A 16168-nucleotide genomic window follows, 5' to 3' on the forward strand; every position below is an offset into this window, starting at 1 on the left:
CTTCTAGTTCAATCGTGACATTTAATAATCCTATCTGATCCTGTTCCTGTCTCTTAAGCAAAAACCTAGAAGAAGAAAATGCATGATCTTCAGTAAATTTGGACTTCAGCTCTTGTCTTTGGTAGTCTCCTGTGAGATGGGTACTTTGCACAGAGCATCCTGATGATAGTTCCTTTTCATCTTTGATGCTGAGGGAGCTCTATTTCAAGAGGGGGAAGAAAGCAAAGTTAATGAGATATTTTAGGTAATTGTGTTGCCTTAGAGCAACACCTTGGATTTCAACCAGATGTCTTTTAAGCATGACCTTCTGTACAGGTACTGTAGGCTCCATCCTGAAACTATATGATCAAAACAAAACAAAAAAAGGGGGAGAGGAGGGGATAACATTAGGCTGGCCGTGTTTTCTTACTGAGCTCAAGATGTAAGAGGAATTTCAATAATGTTAGGTGAGTTTTAGATAACAGAAGGGAGAAGCACAGAAAGAGGACGTAATGGCAGCTAGTCGCTGCATTACAGCGAGTGCCTGCTCTTTAACATCCTTTGGACTGTTTAGACTGATTTTTCAGCAGTAACCTAAAAGCAGCTCAGATCTGAGGCTTTATTTGCAAGTTTGCATGAACAGTTTTCATAAAGCTTACTAAGTTTTATAACCCTTGTTACCTCATATTCCTTACTAATAAAACTTCTATTCTTGTCCAGACCAAGCCTTTATTGCTATTGCTAGTTCATGTTTATTATGCAAAAAACAGCTGGTCACTTGTTCTGCTGCACCAGTAGCTCATGTGTAAGAGAGATGCATGACTAGTTATATCACATTAGACACGATGGCATCAGTTCCATGTGCGTATTTCACAAGAAAGAGCAAGTTTCTGAGGTCATCTACTTGAGGCATATTCTGGTAGAATTTGGGGATTTTGTAAATGCTGTCAAGGTTCTATGGGTAAAATTTCACTGTAAAACAATCTCAACTGCTGCTGTTTGAGGCCAGTAATCTTTTCAGCAGTGCTTTTTGATCATAATCTGATTTCTTTGCAGGCTTCTATAATTTTTTTTCCTTTACGTGATTTCATTAAATGGAACACTTAAAAGATTCATGAATACCATGCTGGTGTGTGTTGTGGTAGGGGACTTGGAGAAATGGGTGCCAGCTGACACTAAGAGGTTTTGCAAGACAGCATCCAGGGCAGCAGTTTACTATGGCACCCAAACCATATCTCAGAACAGATCTGTCAAGAATTTATGAAGTCTTGAAGGTCTTTTTTGGAGGTTATAATCTGGGATAAAATTGTCAAATTAAGTTCGCCAAATGGAAGACGGTCCGTCATGGATATGATCTGCCACATGAACTTGGTGGTTAAGTTCTTTGACAGGATACGTATATCCAGTTCCTCTTCTGGTTGGCTGTAGCAAGCAGTTTTGAAAATCCATGGTGGGTGAATTTCCTTTGCCTAACTTCTTGTCAGCAGGTAATCCACTGTCATTCACAGGCAAATGATGAGGCATCATCTGGCCTGTAGCACAGCTCATTACAGTTTACCTGAGGGGTGACCTGTGATATGGTCAGGGTTGTGCTGGAGGTGATTCAGCCTACTTTAGTGAGAAGGACTTTATAAAGTTGCAGCTGACTCCCAAGTGGCGCTCTCAAAAACAACCTGAGATGCAGATTTTACTCTGTTTAACTGGTGGCCACTGCTCTTCCCCATGCTTTGACTTGCAAGTGCTCTCCAATAATTCCTCCTTGTACTTGATGGCTCCATCTGGCTGACGCCTGGACGCTAGGTGATAGTTCTTTGGTGCTGTACTCATAGGTGTCTGTCTGGCTGCCTAGCCCTTTCTGTATGTTCAGTCAGTGACTGATCAGTGATGTGGTTCTTAATCCAGGAGTAAAACCAGACTGAGGGAGGTTAAAAAAAGCAAGCAACAGTTGTTCCAACAGCTTTGGTAGTGCAACTGTTATGCTCTTTCCTGAAAGAAGCAAGCTATGCATGAGAAGTTTGAGTAAGGGTCTTGGCAGCTTTTAGAGTAGTAGCTGGGTAAAGAGATGCTGAAAAAGTCCATTGATTAAGAGCCCATGGTTTCATAGGTTGCTCTTTAGCAGCCAGAAAGCCTGTGAATTTAATACGTATGAGTTCATCCTAGAAAGTGCTGAGAGGCTTGTTTGAATGCAGAGGAGAATCTGTGGTTGCTATCAAAGTTGAAACATTCGTGTGACTCTACAGGTACCAGAGTTTTTATAGGTTTGAACAGCTTTATTGACAGATTAGGCAAAAATTTCATCTCACTGAGCATGAGTATTGCTTGAAATGATCTGTTTTGAACAATGTAGGATTCAGAAAAATGCATTTTCACTCATTCTTTTCTTCTCTTTTTATCTTTCCAGATGAACATAATGATGTACAGAAAAAGACCTTTACAAAATGGATAAATGCTCGTTTTTCCAAGGTAACATTGGTTTGAAAACACTTCTCTATTTTTTAAGATTCATCATTTAAAACTGTAAAGATAAAATATACTCTGCTTTTAGTTTTGCAGAACATTCTTAGTAAAGCACGTGGGAATATATAATGTAAACATACCTTTCCTAGATAAAACACTATAATCTTCCTTCCTTCCTGTCTTTCCCTTTGCCCATGCACATAAACACTTTCTTTTCCCTCAAAAGAAGTAAGACACTATATTAGTGTCTTATTTAATTATGTTAAAACATGCAATTATCTGTATTATCATGTCTGATTTTTGGTCCTTTATAGTTTTTCAGCATGCAGTTTTCTCAGTATATTAAAGCAGATTCTGAACTCTAGTGACGGTGTTTGATCTCAGTGTTGCAGAGTCTACTTTACTCATCCAAAATATTCATCAAACCTCCAGTTGAAGCCACCTGGTGGTGTCAGCTTGAGTCTTGACTGTAAAGTTTTGGATAACTACATGCTCATTTTGTATTTTCCTAGACTTTTCTACTGTGCATTTCTTGTTTTAATTCTCGTTACTAACATAAAACATATTGAGGATACTGTTTTGGGATGGGAAAGGAAGTGGAAGATGCTGTAGTATGCTATTTAAAACTTTCTTTTTTGATGTTTTGCTTATGGCACATTGCCCACAAGTGCTATGGCTGTGGGAAATTTCCTTGGTTTGCAGTCTGAATGTGCAAAGGAACTCAGGCTAGTGTAAGAGAAAATTCATATGTTTTCTGTCCAGAAAGGTGCTGAAAGTGGGATAAGCCAATGACCGTGCTGTAGCAATGGATGGCTGCCTCTGAAATGTTGCCCTTCTGAAGTTCTTGGTCAGCAGAACAAGGAAGTTTTACTTCCCTTCCTGTGCAATAGGACACTGGGCAATGCAAGGCTTGTGACCTTGATTGATTCATCTTGGCTTAGGTTTGTTTTGCTTGAAAGCTGATATTCCTTATATTTTTGTCAAATACATTCTTGGCTAGTTTCCTCTTCAGAGGAGGAGTGTGTATATGTAACTGGTTATTTTGCACTCTGCCTCTGACTGATGCTGAATGGAAAAATGGTAGTGGGGGACGGACAAGGAATAGACAGGGAGAGGATCAAGTAAGGAGTGAAAATTTGGTGAGAAAAACAGGCCTATTATGAGGAGGCATAAAGATGTTATCAACAGTGAAATGATAGTGATACTGTGAATATGCTGTGTGACTCATTTGTACGAGTTATGTACGTGATTTTATATTGAAACAGATAAAACTGTTTTCAGTTTTTGTGTTTGGACGTCTATGGGTGAAGTGACTTTTTACTTTTATAGTTATGTATTCAACCTAAGACCTACTCAATCCCTGGAATTCCCTGCCACAGGATATACAGTCTTGCTAGCTGGATTTGAAATAACTTGGTAACTTCATGGCCCATTAAACCACCTGAAGCTATACAAGCTATGTTAATGATTGAAAAGACTTGGATTAAAGGATATACTCCTAAATAATGCACTTTCAGTTCTAACTTGCATATTGACAAGATCTGGATTTATGAAGACTAGCGTGTCCAGATCCTATGGGAACTACTGTTAGAGGTGAAATTTCATCTTATTCAAGCTTTTGCATTTATGGAGTCATTTGAGTTGCTTAAAATTACTTTTCTGGGCAGTAGATCGATTCAGCTGTTTAGTAGGATTAGAAAGGCATGTTAGAAGTTGGGTAAAGGCATCTGATTTATGTTGCAGAAAACAGAATAGCATAGCTGAGGAATCATATACAGAATTATAGAGTTCACTGAGAATTTTAATTGTTCTTCACATTAATTATAGTTCACTTTCATTTAAATGTGTAAATAAAAAAGAATCAGCTGAGACTGTATAAATTACTCTAGTGTACAAAATCCCTAAAATTTTAGTTGTGTATGCATTCGAAATTGTTTGAACTTGATTTAAATCACTTCAGTCTGGATTTACAAAGGATCTAGAAACAAAAGTCTCTTTCTCTTTTCTCATCAGAAAATAGGTACAGGAATGAAATGCAGTTAAGTTTTGAGTATGCTGTGAGGTCCCACTGTCTGCCTTGGACACTTACTCAATGAGCTGTAAATTTTTGCTGTAGTTTATAGTAACTTGTTTCTTCAAACAGTTCTGTGTTTGTTTTGCTTGAAAGCTGATATTCCTTATATTTTTGTATTTTGTATTGCATCTTATTTGCACTTGTAGTTGAAAAGAAGGCAAGTACATTTAAAGTGGCTTGAGTCATAAGGTCAGTAAATGTTCTCAGTCAAGCCTCAGTGCTAACTAGAAAATTCTGGCAGAATAATACATACTATAGCTCACAAGCCTATGATGCTTCTGTAGCAGGGACACAGAGGATACTTAGTTAAAATGAAAGATAATACAGTTTTTAGACTATAGCTGCTGTAAAATTGTTAAATGCCTATTTTACTTGATTTCAACAAGTAGGAAAGCTGACTTTCAGTTATAAGTACAGAGCGCTTCAGCATACTTTTATATTAAGCCACATGAAGTTTTTCCTGTATAGTATGCTTTTCTGTATCTCTGTGCAGTCTAATTTCAAGAGACAGTCTTAGCTGTTTTTCCTGTGGAATGGCCTACCAATTACTGTATGGAGAGTTCAACTTGTATGCTCTTTAAACACTGTAAAACTTAGTTTTCTATCCTTTTTCACTCCTATGTTGTCTCCTACGTTAGTTTTCTTTTGTGAATGTGTATTTATAGGCATAGATTGAAAAAAGACTATTCAATTTTCAAAGTCAAGAGGTCAAGAATGAAGAAGTGCTATAATTAGTATTTCTGACTTGTATGCTTTATTTATTATGCTTTTTCTAAGTGGTAAGAATTATGTACTGATTCTTCCACTGGACTCTGGTCTCATTCAGTATACAGAATTGATTATACGCAATAAATCATTATTATTATTATTTTTACTTGCTGAGCATATAGCCACATGCCTGCATTTGTTAAACACTGCATTACTAGACCTTGTTTTAATGATGGTGGCATTTTTCTTCAAGTTTTCTTTATATGAGGACTTCAGGGTTTACTAGTTCTCAGGTATTAATGGATTTATTTTCCATACCTTTTTGCAGTCCGAGAGTATTGTCTTCTGTGTTTACAGCTACTGCAAACAAAGGTTAATATTAGAAGTATCAACTAATTTTAAGTGCTCAATTGAGACTTTTGTAGGGTTACATTTTCCAGAGACCTTTCTACAATATCTTTATATGATGCAGAGCTCTCATTGAGTCTTATTGTGGTTCAGAGGGCTCCTGTCTTCTGCAAATCCAAACAAACTGCCTAAATTATTTAATTGAACTTCAGATAGTGTGTGATCAGCATAGAGAAGGTGATATGTATGTCAGCCAGGACTGGACTTAGTGATCGAATGAGGTCTCTTAATCTTGTATGCACTTAGTGATCAACTATAAAGCTTTGCTTTAAAAAACCTTGTTTAGCATTACACGGGAACTCTTTGGAAAAAGTAGATTTGGAATCTAGTTTCCCTGGATAGCTTTCTGTTCTATTAACTGTGGTACCAATCCTTTCATTCTCTTTCAGTCTTTGCCTACACTTAATACGTATTTTTTAACTTCTGCTGCAGGGCGGAATAAAGTAGGATCTCCAGGTACCTTTTCCTCTGTGTAATACTGACCTATTCTATTAATCAGTGTTGTCTGTGCATAGAATAAGTTAAGCATCCCAGGAGAAGGTAGAAAGTCTGTTTGGTGATATGAATAGATACAATATTGTTATACATAGGTAAAAGGGGATTGAGTAAAGTTTTTTTACAGTCAACCTTAATTTTAATTTTTCCAGACTTCTGAGTACTTTTAATCTATGTCTACTTGCATGGTTTATCAGCAAGCCTGGGATTTTCAGATGCATCATACAGACCTCTGACATTTCAAATGAAAATTAAATAGCGTAGTGGTAGTACATTCACATTTTCAATGTGGACAGCTCTAGAAGGTTTCTAGAAGACTTTATAGACATGTTGAGAGGTTCAGGAGTCTTGTATGCCATTCTAGATCCAGACCCTGCAAGCACAGATCTGTGCTGTTTCTTCACAGTTTCTGCTGGATTTCTGTACTTACTCTCCTCATTTACTGTCATAACCTCTCTTCTCTTTGAATCTTGAGTCTCAATCCCTCTACTTCTCCTTTTACTGTTTCTGTCTTTGTCACTTAATTGCTTATCCAACCAGAGCCATTTTTTTTTCCATAGCTCCAGTCCTGGTCTGTCTGTCCTTCCTTTCCGCCTTTCCTAATGTGGTATCTGCTCACCTTCCTAACTCTTACAGGATTTGATCCTTGTATGAACAGTCCAGGTTTTACATGTCTTTGTCATCTTTGCCTCTCCTTATCTCCTTGCAAGAATCGATCTTTGCTGTCTTTTATGTTCCCATTTTCCAGCATACTCCAAGTTTGATTCAAGATCGTATACTCTGCTCCTCTGCTGTTCCTGAACTTGGCAGTAGGGCTTAGGGTCAGGTTGAGAAATAAACCTCCCCTTCTCTTCACTTTGATCCATGGGGCAGGCCTGGCACAACCTGCAGCAGCTTAGTGCTGTCACTGCAGAGAAAGTTGTCAAATCCAGCATGGGCAAACCAAAACTCCTTCTTTGCCACAAAGAATCAAATCTTCATTACATTTGGGAAGTTTTCCCACAAGAATCGTAAAAACACTTTAAAGCTAAGAAGGTTGTGCTCTGCAGAAAGAACACAATACCCCTGGAAATGTTTGTAGTAGTCACTGAAAAGGACACCGGATACTTTTTTCTAAGATGGACAAAAATATATACTTTCCCTAGTCTTAGGCTTGGATGTGGCAGGATGGTGAATTCTTATCTGAAGAGAAGACTGCTGGGGGATTGTTCCAAGGTGTCTGGATGGTGCCCAAAGCATCCACCGGCCTGAGAGCAGATGCTTCCCTCTCCTTTTTGTCATGTACTCCCATTTCTTTCTAAACCCAGCTTTCAGTTTCATTCTTCTTATATACCAAAGCCTGTCTGATTCTTCTTATTGCATGTGTTCTGTGATCCTGACTCTGCAAGTCCTCTTCCAGTGCCTTGGTGTTTGCATTGGTCAGTACCTGCAGCACTGGGAGCTGGGACCTACTAAAATGGGAAGATCCAGACCTGCCAGGCTTAGACCATCTCAAGCTCTCTCCTGCTCTGTGATCCTGTGAAATGCATTACAGTAGAGGCTCCAAGAGAAAAGAAAATGATGAGATGTAGCTTGGGAGCTGGCTGCATCCAGCAGGATGAAGCTCAAATACAGCATGTTAGAAGGTGGATGTTCAGTGCTTAGGCCTCTGTACCAAATAAAAATGAGAGAAGACAGGAGTATAGAAACCAGTGAGCTGTGTATGGAGTATTTTGTAACATGATGATTTTATGTAGGTGTCTTCAGTAGCTCCATGTCCTCCTCATGACACCAGCTATTTTTTACATGACAACTGCAAAGTCTTACCTAGTTTTTTTAGGCGGTGTGATGTACAGATGTTTTTCCCAGCATTTTCTCCTTTAATTTTGTTCCTTTCCTCTAATTTTGTTTTATTGTACAGTAAATGACAGATCCCATCCTTTTGTAGACGTTTTGCCACTACATTGCTAACTCTTAGCAAACCTGATAAATTTTTGTAATTATCTTGAATAGGCCTGCTTTTGTCTTTAATTTCATATAACTTAGGATACCTGAAGCCAAAGACATTTCAGAAACCATTTTCTGGGTAGGAGAATTACGAGTTTAATATATTAATCGTACAAGAAGAGTGCAAAAATATTCACTGGATGATGTTATCTGCCCAAGGAAACATCACCAAAGATGCTTGTACTCTTTTCTCTAGTTCAATTTTTGAGTGCCATGAGCACTTGTATTCTACTGTGTAGTTCTTCTGTCTTCTATTGTTAAATTAAACTGTAAGATACCACCTCACTCAGAAGGATTGCCAGACATTATAAAATATTTGGCATTAACCTGAGGAACAACCTGGATGGAAAAGGAACTGTGTTTGTTTCAGCTGAGCAAAGGCTGTGAAAAATTCCATTTGTTTTTAGTTTGCTTTTTTATTTCTTAACTGGGTTACTTAGCTCTTCTTTCTCAGAAGACCTGAAATAATGCATGAATTAAACAAGATACAGGAAAATAAATCTTTTCTATTTCAGTAGAGAATGAGATATAATAAGGATATCTATATATCTATATATCTATATATCTATATCATAAAAGCAATAATACAGTGCAGTTCATGATCTCACCTGTATTTAGATACAGTGGGAGAACTGCCAGTTGTCTATTCTCCTTTCCACTGCTCTTGGTTTCATCTCTTGGAACAGAGTGCAGGCAGCATGTCCCTTGCTGAACACCAAACCTGGCAGAGTAATATGGATTGTAGTCACTGATTTTAGTTAGCCCTCTGGGCTCTGAATTACACAGTTGGGTTCTGATTCATAGTCTCAGTTGGTTACCATTCTAGTTGGTTGGAGGCGGGAGGAGAACTTCAGTGCTACAGCTGACTGCTTTGCTTTTGTCTATTTAATAGGTACATTATGGGGGGTGCAGGGGAGAAGACCCACAGAGCTGCTGATGCCTTGGGTTTGTTTGCCAGCTTACTGTGTCTGATATGTGTTTCCCTGTTTCTGACATGTTGTCAGCCAAGTATTTCAAGTGTCCTGTGAATTATCCTTAGCTTTTCAGCTTTGAAGCTACTTAGTCATGTCTGTCATCTAGTAAAATTAAGCCTACCACTGTACCTCAGTGATGAATCTTTCTCCCCCCTCCCTTTTTTGCCCATATGGAGTTTTAAATAGCTATTTGATTGCTTGTAGTTATTTTATTTTCAAGCACTGGTAGTGATATTTAATTCTGTTTATAAGGTGCTGTCCTACTATGACTGTTTTTTTTTTACTTCTTGTAATGTGAATTTTTAGTTTTGGTTCTAATGTTGTATACTGATTCCACAAGTACTGAGGCATATTCAGCAAAGAAATGCTAAATGTGATAGGACATATTCATATGGCTAAGCTGTGACCTGGAAAATGTATTTTATTTATGTATGAAGTTCTACAACTCCTCCATGTAAATGGAAGGAAAAAAAAAAAAGTACTTTTCACATTTTAATAATAATTCTGAAATCTGTGCTTGTGGTCTGAAATTAGAAATTGGCATGTTCAGTTCCAATTTATTAATGTAGTTGTTTACTTTGCTCAGTGACCTTTCTGCTTTCTGAATTGTTTCCCACATTGAGTTTCCATGTACTGATCTCATGATGTAGCAGCATTTGGCATGTCTCTTAATTTGTATTGGTCATGATCAGCTGTAGTTCTCACTGTTTTTGTTTGTAACTAAGTTTAAATTAAGTAGGTGGTTACCATGAATTCTTAGGAAAGTATTTGGATATGACAAATAGTTTATGTTCTAGTTCAAGTGCCCAACTTGCTCAGTATTTCCCCCTTGTCAAGGAGGGGAGAAGGTGGTTTTTGCATTCCTACAACTATTTTGACCTATTTGCTGAGCCTCTTGTTACGCGTTGAGTCATCTCTCAATTAAAATTAATTAACGTCAGGTAAATGACACTGAAAGATCAGGAGAATCTAATGGAAAATCCAGGCATACTGCTTTCTGTGTGCTTTCAGGGTGTGTTGGTATTTCTGAGGTGGCAGATAATCTAAATGGCAACTAGGGGGTTTCCCAGCACTGCTCTGAACAGCCAGAACTTAGTGCAGAATTCATCCCTCAGTAGCTATTGATGACCATACATGTGCTTTTTACGATACGCATTGCCTCCCTGGTGACCACCAGCATGCGTTAGTGTGGCTAGTGAGAGGAACTCTCATTCTGTTTTTAATGTTGCTGCTAGGAGGTCTGAATCAGTATCACTGAAGAAGATTTAGAATTAATTTGGCATACCTTTCACTGCTGTGCTCTAATATCCTTGGCGTTCATTACTGGAAAAGAGTTAACTCTAATAACATACCTTTAATAATTATTGATTTGAAGAACATGTAAATTCTCTGCTGCAGATAAGTGTGATGACCTAAGAGAAACTGCGTGTTTCTAGTTAAACAATTAAGCTAGCATTAAACTTTTTAAATTAGTGATTAACTTTGTATATAATCTCATATTCAAGAACGATATATAAAAAGCATCAATAGTTGTGATGAAATGATAAAATAAATAACACTTGTAGATTATAAAACCTTGGAAGCAGTATTCAAAAAAAAAATAGGCTACATTTTATTAAGAATGTGCGACTCCTCAATGTTCTTTATAACTTGACTCTATTTGCTGTAGTTCCACATAAATAATAAAGGGAAAGTTAAGAACATTCTACTGTGAAACACAGTCAAGGAAAAGTGTTACCTTGCAGCTGTGCCTGGTTTTTATTAGAAGGGAAACTATGAATGTTGATGGCTTATCTTTGTATTGTTAGTAGTATAGGACGACTTTATAAAAAAGAATCTGGTCCAGATTTTGTTCCTAGCTTCCTATATTTCATGGAAACACTTTCTGGCAAAGAGAAGGGATGATTTCTGCATAGTCATATTGGTTGGCCTGGATGACCCCTTCTTTGTAATTCTGTCACACAGCAAGTAATCCTAGATACATGCAAAAAATTGTGAGTCACCATCTTAAACCTGATCAGGGTGGGTTGGCTCAAAGGTGGCCAACAGGTGTATTAGGACTGCTTCATGAGGAAGAGATCATTGCGCGAGCGCTCTCCTTCCCCAGTCAGGCAGCTCTCACTGATGTGTGCGAAGCTGATGCCTTGTAGTTACTGATCTTGCTGCTATGACTAGCATCTCGTCTGCAGTTCTAAGATATTTAAGAAACTGCTGCCCTCTGGGAGATGAAACAACAGCAGTTGTGCTCTCTGCTGTGGATAGCTAGCAACCAGTCTTTATTCCTCCCACCCCCTGCTATTAGCACTGGAGCTGGCACTGAGATGTTTGTTGGAATAAATGCAGTGGGATGGTTTGATTATGAGCTTTGTGATGGATAACCTTGACCTGGAGTCACATGTGTTATAGGAGTACAAGCAGCCTGTCCTCAGATTACCTGTGATCTCTAGGGTGGGTTTGGTGTTTTCCTTCTCTGTCTCTCCCTCCTTTTCTCTGCCTTCCTTTCTCTTTCCTTTTGCCTCTCTCTCTTTCCCTTTAAGCTTGTCTCTGTTTAAGCAGCTCAACTCCTTTTCTGCTGTCAATGCCAGTTTAAAGCATTTGGGACCCAACACAGCCTTGTCTGTTAAGTCTGTTAATTATGTTCTTTTCTTTTGTCTGTCCTATCAAGCCCTGGTCTCTACTCTGTCTACAATTCTGCTGGCAAAGGCCTCTGAGGCAGGCTGAGTGAAAGAGGTTTTCTGCCAATGTTACATTACTGCCACTGCAAACATAAACTAAGCTGAGAAAAACCTTCTTCTGTTAACTGATGTAAGTGTTCAGTGAGAGGGTGTGTGAATGTTTTACAGCTCAGACAAGCACAGTTCTTCTGGTACTCAAAGTGCCCATGCTTTTCTTTTGCACTGCTATCTTTGTAGTGTAAAATGTGCCCTATTTTGTCTTTGAGAAAGGACCCATTATCTGCCTCGTGTTTGTAGGGTGCTTAGCACAATGTAGGCTGGTTCCTTAAGTACTTACCAGCATAGCTGTGACTAGCAATTTGCCCTTGCTTAAGGGCTTAGTATGGTTTGTCACTGTCACTCTTACAAAGCAAGTACTTAAATTTCTTGATCTGTTTTGTTAGTGATGGAATGCTTCTGCTTACTGGATATTGGCAGAGGCTGAACTGCCATATACTTTTGTAGTGTTTAAGTGTGTTGAAAGTGAGTAAAATTAGTTAGTTCTGAAAGGAGAGATTCAGATTGGCTCAACTCTGCAGAGATAAACATGCATTTTAGGTGGTGCAGATAAGTGTGTGTGTGTGTTCCTTTGTGTGTGTGTATCTCTCTGTGTGTGTGTGTATCTATAGGTACACATATACATTTTTTTTCAGAAGGCCGGATTGCTCAAAGGTTAGGGGTAAGTTGGCTGGCTCTATGGCCCTGGGCAAGGATTGCAGGAAAAAGCGTCTGCAAAGCCCTAGGCCTCACCCTGTAGGGTAAGAGCAGACTTCTGCCCTCCCCCGGAGTCATGGCTTTAGCTGCAGCACGGCAGTCTGCCCCGGAGTGGCCCTGGTTGGGGCCATGTGCATCACCTCAGCATGGCTCTGGGCAGTGCTGTCTGCACATGGCCACGTCTGATGCCCTGAGTGGGGAGCTGAGATTGTGGGACAGAGCTGGGGCTCTGAGCGCTCCAGAGCCTACTGGATGTGCCTCCCTCAGCTGCAGTCATTTGGGACGGGAAGGTTCCTGGTACACAGACAAAAGATTTGTTCTAATGAACTGCTTGAAAAAGCTCGGGAAGTATACTGGTAATTTAAGGTATTTACCCATCATATCTAATTCGGAGGCTATTGAACTGGTTGAAAATCCTTCCATTCACTTACAAGATTTGTTTTGGATTAGGCTCTCTAATGACTAGGAAAAAGGGTCCAGCCTATGCTTGGCTCCCTGTCTGATAACGAGCTGTCTCTGCGAAGACGCTGTGGTATCCCTCAGTTGCCTTTCTGGTGGGTCCTGTTTGTGAAGAAATGTAGCTGTAGATTCCTTTTTTTCATAAGGAGATGGTAGTGATCACAACAGCATGTCCCAGTACAGGGCTGAACAGTGCATGCATACAGGAGAACGTGCTTAGCTGTCTACTGGCATTGCCCCAAAAGCTGCACCTTGTCTTCTATAGGGAAATGACCCTATGGAAGAATCTCTTGGGCTGGCGTGTGTGTGTGTGTATATAAGTGTGTGTGTGTATATATATATATATATATGTATATATATATATATATATAGTGTGTGTGTATATATATGTGTATATATATATATATATAGTGTGTGTGTGTATATATATAGTGTGTGTATATATACATATATAAAAAAAGGTTATATATATTATATAAAAATATATACATATTTTTATATATATATATTATATATAAAGGTTTTGTCTCCTTTCCAAGCTTGAAAAAATTTAATTTATGAATCATACAACTGTCAGAAACTGGGATATGCAGTGTCTTTCCTGGAAAAGGAAGGAAAAAGACTTACTGAAGTACACTAGATTGCTGTCTAACTGCATCAAAGGAGATCAGGACTGGATCCAGCTGCCCTGTAAAGTAGAGGACAGAGCAGTGATAATCTGGACTCCACACTACGCATCTCAGATTGCAGGTCGTGCATGGAAATGTGTGCCCAGGTGTGAGGAAAATGAACAAGTGGGAGGCACCGTGACCAGGGGAGGGTGCAGAGTGTGAGGTTTCTGCTCCCATTGCAATGGCAGCCCTCCTGCTCTGCGCTCTGAGACAGCAGCTGCAGCTGCCCAGGTGGCCACTGCAGACAGGTACCTGGGTCCCTTACGGGATGAACTGAAAGCCAGAGGAGCAGGTTTCCTGGCTGCTGTGCTGCAACAGAGGTGATGAAAGTGGTGAGGTGAATCTCTTACCAACTTTAGTCCGCTCATGCTTGTAGAAATCTTTCATGTGAACTGACTTCAGTCCTGTAGAGCATGTTTTTCTAGATATTAATCCACTGAATAAAGAGATTAACATTACTTTGTCTATATTTGTTTTGAGGATAATGGATACTGTTTAAACTGAAAATGAGTATCTTAAATTGCAAAAATAATTTAATACTCTTCTGGTGACTCTTTAAACTCACAGAATGATGAGATGTTCTGATCGTCAGTGAAATAGAAAACTGTTCTCTTGAGAAAATCTAAATTATTTCTACCATCACAGTAGGGTACATTGCTTATGGTTGGAATATGCCATGACCTATTGAAGTGAAAGACTGAAAGCAGGAAGTTGTACAGTTTATTTTCACGCATATAAAGTGAGTGGATGGGAAATGAAGAAAGAAGATTGTATACCGCCAACCCGCTTTGTTGCACTGTATTAAGTTAGAGTTGTCTTTCTGCTTTTTCAGTAGATCCAAATCCTGTTTTGTGAAGTTCTAGAGCTAAAGCATCAAACATACTGAGGCTATATAGCTTTAGTAATCTCAGCTTTGATATTTTCAATTTGTGTGTTTTATACGTATATATGCATTTTTTAATTGTTTAGCAGTCAATTAAAAGATGACTTATTTAGGGGTTGTATATGCAGAGCTTGAGTTTAGTACTGCAAGTGTGCAGGTAGAATATTAAATTTTCTGTAATTTTTTTAAAAAACAAAAGCTGTTAAGTGGAATGTCTGTTAGTTAACTAACTTATCCCCAAGGGGAGGAAATCCATAGAATCTTGCTACTGAAGCTATTCTCATTTCTATGTTGCCTTGTGATTATGCATATGGAGTGCTTTGACCCTGCGTGGTTATGCTGGGTTGTATGCAGCCACTTCTATGGTAGCAGGCATTTGCTTTCACAAGGACAGCTTGAGCTTCCTTGCATCCAGTCAGGCTTATGTTAGCTTCATGTGTCCAGAGGAATGGAAATATGAAACTAAATTTCTTCATGCCCATACCAACCTACTTTGTACATCATCTGTGTGGCGAGGCAAACCATATTTAAATCAACTTTTTCTGGTGTCTGGGGTATGGTCCTGCTCCTGTGGATCATCCCCTCTCGTTATGCACCATAAACTGCAAGAGATTTCCTTGGATGTTTCCTTACATATTCCTGTGCTACTGCCTCAACAATATGCTTTTTAATTTAGATTTAAGCTGCTAGGCAGAAACAAAGTACCTGAAACACCTGAAAAGTGCTTACACTAGGCTGAAAGCCTTGTCCCTTGCTTGGAAGGGAATAGTAGCACTCAGAAAGAGGCAAAATATAATGGCAGCATATAACCAAATACTGAAATTTGGTGAATATTTCTCTACGTGCTATCAGGCTACCAGTTGCCTATTTTTTTGCATCCTTTACTTAACTAGTTGAACACTGTGTGTGTGTAAATAAATGGAATTAGGCATGACTTGTGAAAAGAATTGGAGAATAACTTTGTGAAACTAATTTAATAACAGAAACTGAGGCTATCATCTCTGTAGTCTGATCATATAACTGCAAGGTCACTTTTTATTCTTGCAGCTGTTAGTTTAGCTGTTCTCTGTTGAAGCACTGGGTTACAGTTAGGTATATTTTTGTACAGGAGACTGAAATGTTGCTCTGCAGTTATTAAGCTCTGATTTCAGATGACTGCTTTTAGTAGTATCAAATCTTTTTAATAGTTACTGCTTTTCATTAAATTTGACACTTAAATGAAATAACCCTAATAATACTTGAGGGAAAACAGCTGTTTGCTAAAAGTGGCGTTCAGAGGGGAGTTGAACTCTTTTTGTTTGTCTGGCTTTTTGTTAACCAGAGTTTGGCAATAAGTAACTATGTCAGAGAAGTAGGGAGGCAAGTGAAAGTGGAGAAGATGACAAGTCACGTACGTTAGGATTTTGACAGTCATCTTTCTGAAGAGCAATGTTACAAAACCTAGGTGATAGGTTTTTAGGTGCCACTTTTTAGGAACTTTTTAGAAAAACTTGTTTTCTTCAAATTAGCGCTTCATAGGGACAGTCAAAGCAGTAGCTTAATTGATATACTGACAGCCAGCAGATGAATATAACAAAGCAAACGCACTTACTTAGCTGCTGGTTGCCTGTGTCTTTTTTTTTTTCTTTTTTTTTTCTTTCTTCCCC

General features: G+C 38.7%; 1 protein-coding gene across 6 annotated transcripts in view; it reads left to right on the forward strand.

Moving 5' to 3' along the window:
* UTRN (utrophin) overlaps window positions 1-16168 on the forward strand; it is a 405882-nt gene that overhangs the window by 61648 nt on the left and 328066 nt on the right. For all 6 annotated transcript variants that reach the window (XM_062572341.1, XM_062572340.1, XM_062572342.1 and 3 more), the window contains one exon: window positions 2381-2442. In XM_062572341.1, the coding sequence (XP_062428325.1) occupies window positions 2381-2442 (62 nt within the window). The remainder of the gene's footprint in view (window positions 1-2380; window positions 2443-16168) is intronic.

Source organism: Rhea pennata, chromosome 3, assembly GCF_028389875.1.
Source record: "Rhea pennata isolate bPtePen1 chromosome 3, bPtePen1.pri, whole genome shotgun sequence".
Taxonomy (NCBI): Eukaryota; Metazoa; Chordata; class Aves; order Rheiformes; family Rheidae; genus Rhea; species Rhea pennata.